Source organism: Cyprinodon variegatus, unplaced genomic scaffold (genome assembly GCF_000732505.1).
Source record: "Cyprinodon variegatus isolate N-32 unplaced genomic scaffold, C_variegatus-1.0 Scaffold345, whole genome shotgun sequence".
Classification (NCBI taxonomy): Eukaryota; Metazoa; Chordata; class Actinopteri; order Cyprinodontiformes; family Cyprinodontidae; genus Cyprinodon; species Cyprinodon variegatus.
The window spans coordinates 230,499-242,224 of NW_015150798.1; the positions used below are offsets into that span (position 1 = coordinate 230,499).

An 11,726-nucleotide genomic window follows, 5' to 3' on the forward strand; every position below is an offset into this window, starting at 1 on the left:
ATGTGGCAAGCTACATTGTAGCCACAGCTGCCCTGGGGCAGATTGACAGTAGAGAGGCTGACCTCTGACCACTAACAGCAAGCAATGCAGAGAGGTCTCTTGCTCAAGGACACAATGACTGACACGGATACAGCCGGGGTTAAACTGCATCCATTGTCGCCCCATACAACATTCTAAGAAGCTTCGTAAAACTGTTTGCACTATATCTTAAGGAACTCTTTTAAAAGTGTTTTTCTAACCAAAATAGGAGGAAGCATATTTTGAAGAAAAATGATGGCCCTAAAAGGGAACCCTGAGGTCCACCATGTTAAATTCTGACTTAAAAAGATTTTATTGATCTAGAAGGGACAAATAACAAAAGATTTTCAAAATGCTGATATGACAGGCTGACATTAATAGGCAAGGTATGAAGCAGAACCAGTTTATGGAGATTTTTATTAAGGTTTAGTGACCAAAGCAACTTAGTAGGAAAAAAAAGCGGATTCTAAATTTGTAAATGCCCCATTTCAGAGAAATCATTTTATTTTTACAAGCAAGAGAGCTCCCTTGGAGGCTTTCTGTGCACAACAATAACGTGACAATACAACATTTCACCCAAGATGTACAGTGTAAACACACTCTGAGCATGTAGATAAGGGTGTAAAGGTTATCTGTAAACCTTATTTTACATCTTAACTTCAACATTTTCCTAATATAAAACAATAAATAATTTGAGCTGTTACACTGACCCTTTTTTCTATCACTGACCCGTTTTTATGTCATCGTCAATATAACAGCTGGTTCCATCTAGCGGTTTGGTTTAGAGGTATTGCAGTACACAAGCGTGCAGGCTTAAACAGTTCTAAATATAAAGTATGAATGTACCTAAAAGCTTTTGGTCAGTTAGAGAAATGGAGATTAATTCATTCTGAGCTCCCTGAAGTGGACTGGTAATGTTAGAACAGGGAATCCCAGAAATATAATCTCAGCCTTAGAATTGCTGATGGCTGTTCCAAAGTGATTCTAGGCCAAAGGGGGTACATAATATCTCCAGTGAGTTAAGCCAGGTGTAGCCTCTTGATGAGGAAAACCTGGAAACCCACAGAAAGATGTTGACTGAAAGGTAACCTGACCAGATGGTTAAACCAAAAAACAAAAGAAACAAAGATGGTTTTCCCCTATCTTAGTCAAAGACTGAACAAAACCAAAAAGGAAGAGTCCAATGTTTTTAGGTGGGAAATCTTAACATTTAGAGAGGTTCACATTTTAGTTGAAAATTTCCCTTGCACACACTGAAGGTCAACTCAAGCCATAGACCAGCAACGGAACCATGCCTCCCACGAATTTCTGACTCACGACTAAAGGTTAACATCAATGAAAACAACAAACTGGTCAGTTGTTAAAAGTTAGGTAAAAGTCCGACTTGAAAAAGAGCATTAGCATTTTTTGTTTTGTTTTTGGTGATAGAAGGAACAGAAAGTCATATACCCAATACCACTTAAGCAATCCCCATCTATTGCCACTGGCAACAAGATCATAAGCCTTCTGCAAAACAGACTAGATAACCCCCTTCACCAACATTCTGAGCAGAAAGAGTTGCACCTGCTTGTTGTTTGTTTACATGTTGCTTCCAATAAGATAGACTTTCTTGTATATGGGGGAAAAAATGAGTTAAAAAGCAAAGTATGAAAGAATCTTGACATTTAGAGAGTCAAGGTTAATATCATCTAGACAGCTTTAACAGATATGTATGTCCAGAAGACATCAGCAATGACAGTGCTGTAGCTATGTTTTTTTGGGGGGGGAACAGTTATCTTACAGTTGAAATGTTTATGTATTTTGGTTGTGACTTTTATCCAAAATGACCTTTAAAATTGGGACAAAACAGCTAATATAAAAGTTTATAATAGAGCGTTTTAGGAGGAAGGTTACAATTTAGGAACTGTCAGGGGTTGCTGAGTATATAAAAATAGAGTACATGCAGAGGGCAGTGGAGGGGGCAGGCAAGTACGGATAGGAGAGGATCTCTTAAAGGATTGTTGAGGATTTTCGTGATTTTTTAAAAGCCCTCTCCACTTTAAAAAAAAGATACGCATGCAAGAGCATGCACAGTCCCATTTCTCCAGGTGCATGCTCAGTTTAAAAGTTTCTGTTCTCATAGCTCATACAAGCTGACTTTGCCCGAACGTCCGCCCTAATCCCTAAATCCCTCAATCACCATATAGAGCGGGACAATAAAGTGGACTTGATTACAAACTCAGTTAACTGACTGTTTGGACAGATGATCACTGCTTTTTACTCCGTTGGTCACATAACTCCTTCTCCACTGCGCCGTGCCTCCGCCTTCTTTGTTATTAATCGCCGCTGTCGGGTAGCGACAGTCCATGGCGACAGCAGGCCACTTTGACAGCAAATCCCATAATGCTTTGCGAGGAGAGCTCTCCACTTAAAAATATCGGCCGCTTCTGAGGCCTTTCTTTTTTTCTCAGACACTTTGTAGACACATTTTCCTTATACAACCCTTGGCCATTTTCAAAGAACCTCGGTGAGAAAGGTGAGCTTCAATGACTGTCTGAAAACGTAGGTCACCACAGATAAACGCCTTAAAGTGTGCATGCGCAGAAAAAACAGCTATCAACACGAGCACGTGGGACGGCCTTACCTAAAGAGATCACCAGAATGATTGGCAATTAGAAGGACCACTTATTTAGATGATCCACCCGGAAATAAAAGTTTGTCTTCCATACCTTTAAGAGCTGGGTCTTCAAGAGTTTAGAAGATAGATAAGAGTCCCTGTTGTGGCAGCCCTCAGTAGGTCATTGCACCATCATGGAATGACACATGTAAACAGCCAGGAGTTTCTTGAGCATGGTGTAGCAATTGCTAGCCAGCAGTCTCTTGACAAATGATGTGACAGACTCTTGACATAAGAGAGGTCTACTTAAAGGTCTTTTAAAGTCAATATCAATGCCATCTTCACTTTAGCATCATATGGTTTATCATAAGCTCTATCTCTCTTGAATCCGTCAGGTACTGAGTGAATTCACAGAACTACTCTCCTCGCGAAGCAATTACAGCAACTACCGGCGGGTCTACAATGAATGCAAGGGCTTTAAGGTGCCCATCCTGGGTGTGCACCTTAAGGACCTCATCTCCCTAAATGAAGCGCTTCCAGACTACATAGATGAGGAGAAGATAAACCTGAGCAAACTGCAGCACCTGTACAGTAACATCACCGACCTGCTGGACATTCACAACTGTAAGCCACCGTTTGAGGCCAACAAAGACCTTCTGCACCTGCTCACGGTATGAGAAGAGAAAAAAAGAGATGCTAGGTATTTCCAGAACATCTCAATTTATGTTTTTTTTTTTTTTTTTACATTTTTAGCTGTCTTTAGATCTGTACTACACCGAGGACGAGATATATGAACTGTCGTATCACAAGGAACCCAAAAACCCCAAGATTCAGGTACGGAGATATGAAGTGAGCCTATGTAACCTGCTTTCACAAGACAAATGGACATTTTTTGAGCATTCTGTGGGTGTAACATCTAGAAACCAAAAGAACAGGCTCTATGCAGAAATAGTTCAAAGTCAGCCACATCAAAGTGCTGTACGTTAGGGAAGTGTGTTATGTGGTGGGTGTGCTCTTTTTTCTTGTTTCTCATAGTCCTTGGTGTGTCGGTCCACAGCCTGTAGCTCCAGTTAAACCGCCGGTCGTGGCAGAGTGGGGATCCGGGGTCACACCTAGGCTCGACTCTGACACTATATCCAAACACGTCAAACAGATGGTTGATGTGAGTACAGGTCCTCACTGCAGACTCTTGTTTTTCACTTCCTTATATTCTGATACTTCTGAAGTGGAACTGTCAAAGCTGAAGATCTCTTTCTTCCACTGCCCCCTGCAGTCCATAATGAAAAACTACGACCTGAAGCAGGATGGCTACATTTCCCTGGAGGATTTTGAGAAAATAGCAGCCAACTTTCCATTCACCTTCTGCACTCAAGAAACTGACAGGTGAGGCTGTGTTTCCACATCCACGAACGACTCTGCAAGCATTTGGTTTGTAATATGGTCAATTTTTGTGTTCTTTCGCAGAGAGGGACAAATCAGCCGAGAAGAAATCACATCCTACTTCATGAGAGGAATGTCTGTCTGCGCCAAGCTGGGCTACAACTTCAATGACATGCATAACTTCCATGAGACCACGTATAAACGGCCGACGTTCTGTGACGCATGTGGAGGCTTTGTGAGTATCAGCAGGTTGTTGCATTACTGGTTTGAACCAGTGCTCAGCGTGACACCTCTTTTCTGTTCTTTTAAAGATGTGGGGGGTCATCAAACAGGGCTACCACTGTAAAGGTAAGACCAGGATGAATATAAAATATGCACAACTAATTTTCTTTTCATATTTTAAAAACAAGTGGAATATAGAGAAAGAAGAGACAGTGCTGCAAGAGTAACAGCAAGCTGTTCAGAATTTTACTCACTTGTTTCTCTCCTGATTTCCCTACTGGAAATGAAAAGTCAAATTTAAATAGTTGTAGCTGTGTCCAATATTCAACAATTTAAAACATTCTTATAAATGCTATTAATTTGACAGCTTATACTTGGTAATGAGCTCCAAGTCTTTGAGGTTTACAGTTCTCCTTATCATCAACCTAACCTCAAATCAGGACGCTTTCTCTCCGTCTGTCTTTATAAACTACTCACATGCCTCTGACAACCATCCTGAACATTTTGAGCAAATGAATTTCAGATTGATTTACATCAAAGTCATACTTAGGGTATAATACGTCGATAAAGTCAAGTTTTGTGTTAAAAAATTAAACCTTCAAAAAAATTCTGTGGTTTTGTTTAATTTTGAGCATTTTGTGCCTCTCTTGCTCTCAGACTGTGGGATAAACTGTCACCGACACTGCAGGGAACAGGTGAAAAGGGGTTGCCAGAAGAAACACAAAAACACAACCGGGTCGTGTCCGTGCACCCCTGCCCCAGACTCCAGAACCAAGGGAAACAGCTGGAGTGTGTATTTTGTCCTCTGGATATACAGACCACAAAACTCAAACACAGAGCTCTGTCTTAACTATCTAATTATTGATTCTATCTTCCAGGTTCAGAGGAAGAGGCCTTTGTTTTCCCCCAAAGCAATGAGATTGAACAAAATAGGGGAACATCAGACTGGACAGACAACACAGGTGATTCCACACTGTCGGACCGCTCCACTCAGACCGATCCTGGCGTTTGGACGCCTGAACGAAGGGACAGGAGGGGAAACCACCTCAACTGTGTCGGACATGCATCTCCAGACAGAAGGGTGAGAAACAAAGGGAGGGTTTACAAAATGGAACACAGTGAAATAAAGAATCAATTTCTGTAAGATGGTAAAGGTGGCTTTTGAATTACTGTTTTACTACTTTGCAACTTATTTAAAAGCTGAACAGAACAGTTTCCCTGTGATTACAGTCTTAGTGCCCCTAGAGGCGAAAGGGTCAAATCAATACCATAGCATCAATATTTATCACTATAATATTCAAAACAGGGCTGCTCAGTGGCACAGTGGCTAGCACTGCTGCTTTGCAGCAGGTTTGATTCTCGGCCTGCATGAAATTTGCATGTTCTCCCTGAGCATGCATGTGCTCAGGGAGTGTTCTCTGTTCTCTCCTAACAGTCTAAAAACATGACTGTTAGGTTTATTCTTCGGCATTCTTCTCTAAATTCTCCTTAGGTGTGAGTGTGTGTGTGAATGGTTGTTTGTCACTCTGTTGCCCAGCGATGGACTGGCGACCTGTCCAGGGTGTACCCTGCCTCTAGCCCATAAACAGCTGGAGATAGGCACCACCACCCCTCGTGATCCCAGCAGAGATAAAGTGTGTCAGAAGATGGATGGATGGAATATTCAAAACATTTCCAGCTCTAATTTCTAGGCTTTTTCAAATGATTTTTGGTCTATTTCAGAACTACAAACACCTTCTCATCGGTCACCAGTCCATCACAGGGGAACAAAGAGAGGGACAAGACAAACAATGATAAAACACACGTTTGTTCTGCTATATGTAGTGAGGATCACGTGTTGACTCCCATTGACTTGATTTTCAGTCATTTTCAACCATTTCCATACATAACCCTAAAACTGAACCATTACCAATGCATAGCTCACCCAAACCCTGACCCAATCGACACCTTAGCCATGCACATAACCATTAGCAGAATACCTTATGAGGACCAGCAAAATGCCCTCACTTTACAACAACTGGTCCTCGTTGTGATGGTGAAATTGGAAAAATAATCCTCATTCTTGTTTCTATACAAATGCAAACCCACACACACCTTCGATCAGTTACTGGATCAAAAGTACAAACATTTCCTATAGGTGTATAGTTGATTATACATAGAATGAATAGCAGAATAGATGCTTCTAGAATTTGAATTCAAATTTAATATTGAAACTCTGCATTTAACCCATCCCCTTGGGGAGCAGTGGGCTGCCATTGTGCGACGCCTGGAGAGCAGTGTGGGGTTAAGGGTCTTGTTCAGAGACCCAGAGTGGCATTTCTTGGAAGTAGAACTTGAACTCTGAACCTCTGGGACCCAAGAGCAATGCCCTAACCACCAGGCCACCACCCCTCCATACAGACCACCGCTACCCATCCTTCTAAGAAGGAAGTCAGTGGAATTAGAGTTTATTAAAACGTTCAATAAAAATAAAGAGCATTTTAGGACAGTTGCAAGTGAGAGAAAAAAATAACTGAAAAACTTAAGACAGCCATCCAGCTTCCTTAAGACTGGACGTCCCAGTAGATTCATCAAAAATATCAGGATGAGCAATGCTAAGATAATTGATTAAAAAACCAAGAGCTCCTTCTCAGATTGCCCAACACTTATCAATGATTGATAGTTTGGAAGGATTAAAGGAGAAAGCCAAACTTTCCAGAAAACATTTCTTAAAGACTTCTTAGACCAACTCTTTTGGACGGACAAACAAATAGACGATTGCTCATGATGTACAGTGTCATGTTGGGAGAAAAGCAAACATACCTGCTCAAAAACCACAAAACCAACATCTAGCCTTTCTAGTGCCATGATGACGATCTGGACTTTTTTGCAGCCACACCACAAGAGCACATTGCAGTAATTTGGTCGACTACTAATGTCTGGGACAAAGTTTGTTGGACTAAAGTAGAGATCTATGACCTATAAAGGTCACCGGCTTGTTTGGAGAAAACCGAACAGTATATCAGCACAAACACATAATAGTGTCAACTATGGATGTGGAAGGTTTGATGACTGTTTTGCAAACACAATTAATTGGGCCAACCATGAACTCCTCTGTATACCAAAGAACTGTGGTGTCAATGGTGAGACCATCTGTTCTACAGCTGAGGCCTGGTTAAAACTGGGTCATCTACAAGGGAATTATTATACTCCACAACTGAATGGCTGAATAAAGGCAAAAACTAAATCAATAATTTTTGCAAAGGTCCAATAAAAGCCAAAACCTAATTCTGAGAGAAATACTGCATTAAGAGAGCTAAGCACCCGTTTATATACCTCAAAATGTAACATGGATTTCAATACCATGCGTACGTTTCTGGATGATTATAACTCAGCAAGAATTTAATTAAGCATGCATGGAAAGCCTTAACGCTGATATTCACCCCATAGAGATAAAAACACCTTTTACATCACTTAGAGGTTGCAAATCACCCGGTCCCAGTTGCCTACTGAACTCTATAAAAGATTCAATGATATTTTGAAACAGATTCTTCAAAGACTATAAAAAGGCCAGTTTGATGGCCCCCTTCCACCAACCCTATCCAGGGCAACAATCATTTATTAAGGGAATAATGGACTAAACGTAGGCTGATATCGCTCAGTATCTTTAATAAATCTCAATTGCAAATATATGCAAAAAACTTGTCAATAGGTTTAATTCTTTAATAAATACTGTAATAATGACCAAACCGGCTTCATACCAAAGAGAAACGCATCATTTAATCTACGTCGTTGTTTTGATATTTTATACATTGATTGGAAAAGACAATGACTTAGAAAGAAAAGACCTTCAGCCATATAGAGTGAGTGCATTTGTTAAAAAGTACTGAGACTTTGATTGATAAACTTCTACTGAAGCAAAGCCAGACACTGTTTTATACAATTCAAATTCATTTATAGACTCTATTACTCAAAGAAAAATATCAATAGTCTTTTTTCCAAATATCCCACCTATATGTGATAAATGTAAGTCATTTGATACAACAGTCTTTCATGCATTTCACTCCTGCCCCAACGGTTTAACTTAGTGGTATAAATATTTCAAATCTTTAGTATTTCATTGTCACCAAAACTATTGTTAATCATCCTTGGAACATCACACATATAAAAAATGATTCCTTCACAAAAAATATTTATTTATTTATTCCCTCCAAGCTTTGATGTCGTGGCCTACAGTCCCCAATTCTAAAATATGGCTGAGAGAATCATCCAATACTTCCCAAAATGGAAAAAAAAATAAATAAAATGAGCCTTTTATCATTAATAGAGATTTGAAAATGACAATATTTAAAAGCAAATTAGAAATTAAAAGTTAACAATAAAGAGGTGTTTATTAGGAAGTTTAGGTAAAAGCTGACCCCCCTTGTTCATAGGAAAGTATTGGTAGCCCTTCCTATGACTCAGTAGCCATGAAGTAGCCCTCCACCTTAAAATGGTTGGGGACCCCAGCTGTAGATGCTCAATAAAAATGTTCTGACAAAAGAGAGCTATGCAGAAGCAAATAAGGTTTGGTAACTTTAAAAAGGAGAGTATGGCACCACTCTTCAAAAATAATCAGATTGTACTTAAATATTTTGTTAAAAGACAGCCTTTTCTATAAGGTAAAACAAAACAAAAAATGGCTGCTTGCCTGCATAAAGTACAATACCTATTAATGTAATTTGAATCAAAGGGTAATTCTGAATCTAATCAAAAACAGCAAATATGCTCACATTTTTTACTTAATGAGCAAAAACACTGGTTCCTTATGCACTTTTGTTTTAGCTGTTAACATTTGAGTTTTTGGAAACTAATGTTTCTGTATATTGCAGCTAAAAATGAAACTTTAGTTTTGAGTTGTGTAAAATGTCTGTTTTTCATTTCAATTATGTATTTGGCAGATAGCCAGATTTCACACCCCTTGTTTATTAATAATTGAACTTTATTGATCTCATATTGGAGAAATTTAGCTCTGAATTTAACCAATCCCCTTGAGGAGCAGTGGACTGTATTATTAGTGTTCTTGTATTCAGTATTTTTTTTTGTGTGTGTGTTGCTGGATTTAAGTTTCTTATTTCACAGGAATAAAAATAAAATAACTAAAACATCTTATTCGTTTTACATTTCAGTCCAAGACGCTGCCACACCGAAGCAGAGGTTGCTCCATGCCGGTTTCCTTCCTGCAGGACAAACTGGAGGAGCTGCATCTGCACAAAGACAAAAGCCGAGAGCCGGACTGAGGCTCCCTCTTCCTGCTCAGACAGCGCGGCCATGTTTGGGCTGAAGCTGCGTCTCAGTGACATTGAACTTATCAGAATTTTGGCTGTGGAACAGCAGCAACTGTAAATGGACTTGATAACTGTGTCATTCTTCATGTACCAGTCCTGTTAGTTTTAGGCATCGACTGTCCTGCGTAATTTATGAAAACCATGTTTTATTTCAAGCAAGGGTGCCTTGGATTTCTGGTGCTAAGATTCTTATGGAGTTTCTGAAAGCCTATAGACACCTTCACACACACTAGGCAGTAAAAAATATGTTCAGTTTAACTCCGGCAGCTATATGACAATTAGTAACTAGGTAAGCAAACATGTGCCTTCATGTGGATCTGGATGAAAACTTTAACCAGCCTAGACTTTTGTTGCATTAACTGATCTGTGGCCTAAAAATAAAAAGTAGTTTGTTTTCAAGCAACATGCAAACATAATCTTGGATCATCTGACATGAAAATATTTACGGTTCAGCAGGACTGCACTGAAACAATACACATGGTCTAATTATTTTCAGATTCCATATTTTGTCCTTTGATTTCATTTTTTTCTCCAAAAGAAAAATAGAGGAATACAACAGGTATAAATCAAGTGTCGAGTTTCATTTTACTTCACAAATGAATGGAAAAGACATCTTCCACACATCCAGTGGCATTTACAACTGTGTTTATTGTATAAAGACACAACAGCTGGCATAACTGGTCAAAAATCTGATTCTTTTAAGGTAGAAAAAAAAATGGCTTGAACTACAAGACTCGATGAATATAAAGGGGATGGAAATTAAAAAAAGGCAAATACAACTACACAAGCGGCAAAGGATTACTCAATCAAAGGTCAGATTAAATACTACAGTACCAACACCTATAAAAATGCTCCATAATGTTCGGTTTCTATTGCGGTAAATAAAAGATGCTCACTCAGCAACTGAAAAGTAAAAAGCAAGACAGAGGGCTGGGTAATAAAGGTAAGAAGCATGCATTTTGTTCTCTGTTAATCTTAGTCAGAATTTCTCTTCCTGTCGTCTTTTCTTTCTGTAGCCTATAAATATACAGTCACCTCTTCAAACTGAGGGAAACGTGGAGGTCAGACATCCACATCTGATGCATAATCATTAACATTCATTACATGTTCAGAATAGCTATCATCTACCACCTCACGTTCAACGCTTAAAGACTCGGTTCAGTAAAAATAAACAGACGAGCTGTATAATGTGTGTAAGAAACAGAGGCTAGTGTGTTAAAACAGACAGGATCCATAATTGGTGACTTAAAGAGAAACTGTACAAAAACAGAAAATGAATTCATTGCAGAGGTCAGAGGTGTTGGGGAGGAGACTGGCAGAATCAGGAGCAGATGCAGGAGGAGGCTACTGGGAACCAGAAGAGGAGCCTTGGCTGCCCTGTCCAGGGTAGCCACCATATTGGCTGTAATACTGGTTCCACTGGTTCTGGTTTTGGTAGTACTGCTGCCACTGCTGAGCATACTGGAAGAAACGAAGAAAAGAAAGCGGTTATAGTTTTACAGAAGGATAGTTATGGCTAAAAGCTCTAACCAACAGCAGCACTCAGACAGACGGGCTAGAACTAGCAACCCACTGTTAAAAGGACAAAGCCTCCCCTCCTGAGCCACCATCAGCCCTGCACAGCTCTCCCAGGGCCTCCATGTTTACAGCTACAGAAATAACACTGCCTGCATTACTTTCGTATAAATATAAGATAAACAATACTGGATTTGCCCTTTTAATCCATATTTCCTCTCTGATTGCTATATTAAATGAAAAATATCAATATTGGTTCAATGTAACCTTTTACCAGGCTATCAGAGGTATAGGAACAGCAAATCAGCAATGACCACAAAGATCAACCTGTCATCTTTAAGCAGCAGTCTGAAGCATGACCTTCTATATATGCTTTAATATATAGAAATAAATATATCTATAGAGCAAGTCTTTATGTCATTTTATTGTTGAAGGCTAAAATAGTCAAACGCCATGAATCACAGCAAAAGGGATTTAATGACACCAGACATCATTTAAATATCCTGAGATGAATAAAGCGCCACCTGGTGGCACCTAGGGGTCAGTGGTAACTGCTAACATTTTATTTAATGGTGGAGCAGCAACTGAGCTCTACATTACCTTCTGTATCAAGCTAATTATAAATGACCGTATTTTCACGACTATAAGGCGCATATAAACTTCTTTTTTTCCCCTCAAAATGTGCGGCG

At 39.5% G+C, this 11,726-nt stretch overlaps 2 protein-coding genes across 3 annotated transcripts in view; one reads left to right on the forward strand and one right to left on the reverse strand.

The window, feature by feature from the left end:
• LOC107091620 (RAS guanyl-releasing protein 1-like) overlaps positions 1–10,296 on the forward strand; it is a 31,097-nt gene extending 20,801 nt beyond the window's left edge. The window contains exons 9-17 of the mRNA XM_015385638.1: positions 3,010–3,285; positions 3,368–3,448; positions 3,672–3,776; positions 3,888–3,997; positions 4,079–4,229; positions 4,306–4,342; positions 4,874–5,005; positions 5,095–5,297; positions 9,364–10,296. Of these exons, the coding sequence (XP_015241124.1) occupies positions 3,010–3,285; positions 3,368–3,448; positions 3,672–3,776; positions 3,888–3,997; positions 4,079–4,229; positions 4,306–4,342; positions 4,874–5,005; positions 5,095–5,297; positions 9,364–9,474 (1,206 nt within the window). The 3' untranslated portion in view covers positions 9,475–10,296. The remainder of the gene's footprint in view (positions 1–3,009; positions 3,286–3,367; positions 3,449–3,671; positions 3,777–3,887; positions 3,998–4,078; positions 4,230–4,305; positions 4,343–4,873; positions 5,006–5,094; positions 5,298–9,363) is intronic.
• hnrnpul1 (heterogeneous nuclear ribonucleoprotein U-like 1) overlaps positions 10,150–11,726 on the reverse strand; it is a 43,983-nt gene continuing 42,406 nt past the window's right edge. For both annotated transcript variants that reach the window (XM_015385639.1, XM_015385640.1), the window contains exon 13: positions 10,150–10,983. In XM_015385639.1, the coding sequence (XP_015241125.1) occupies positions 10,867–10,983 (117 nt within the window). In that variant the 3' untranslated portion in view covers positions 10,150–10,866. The remainder of the gene's footprint in view (positions 10,984–11,726) is intronic.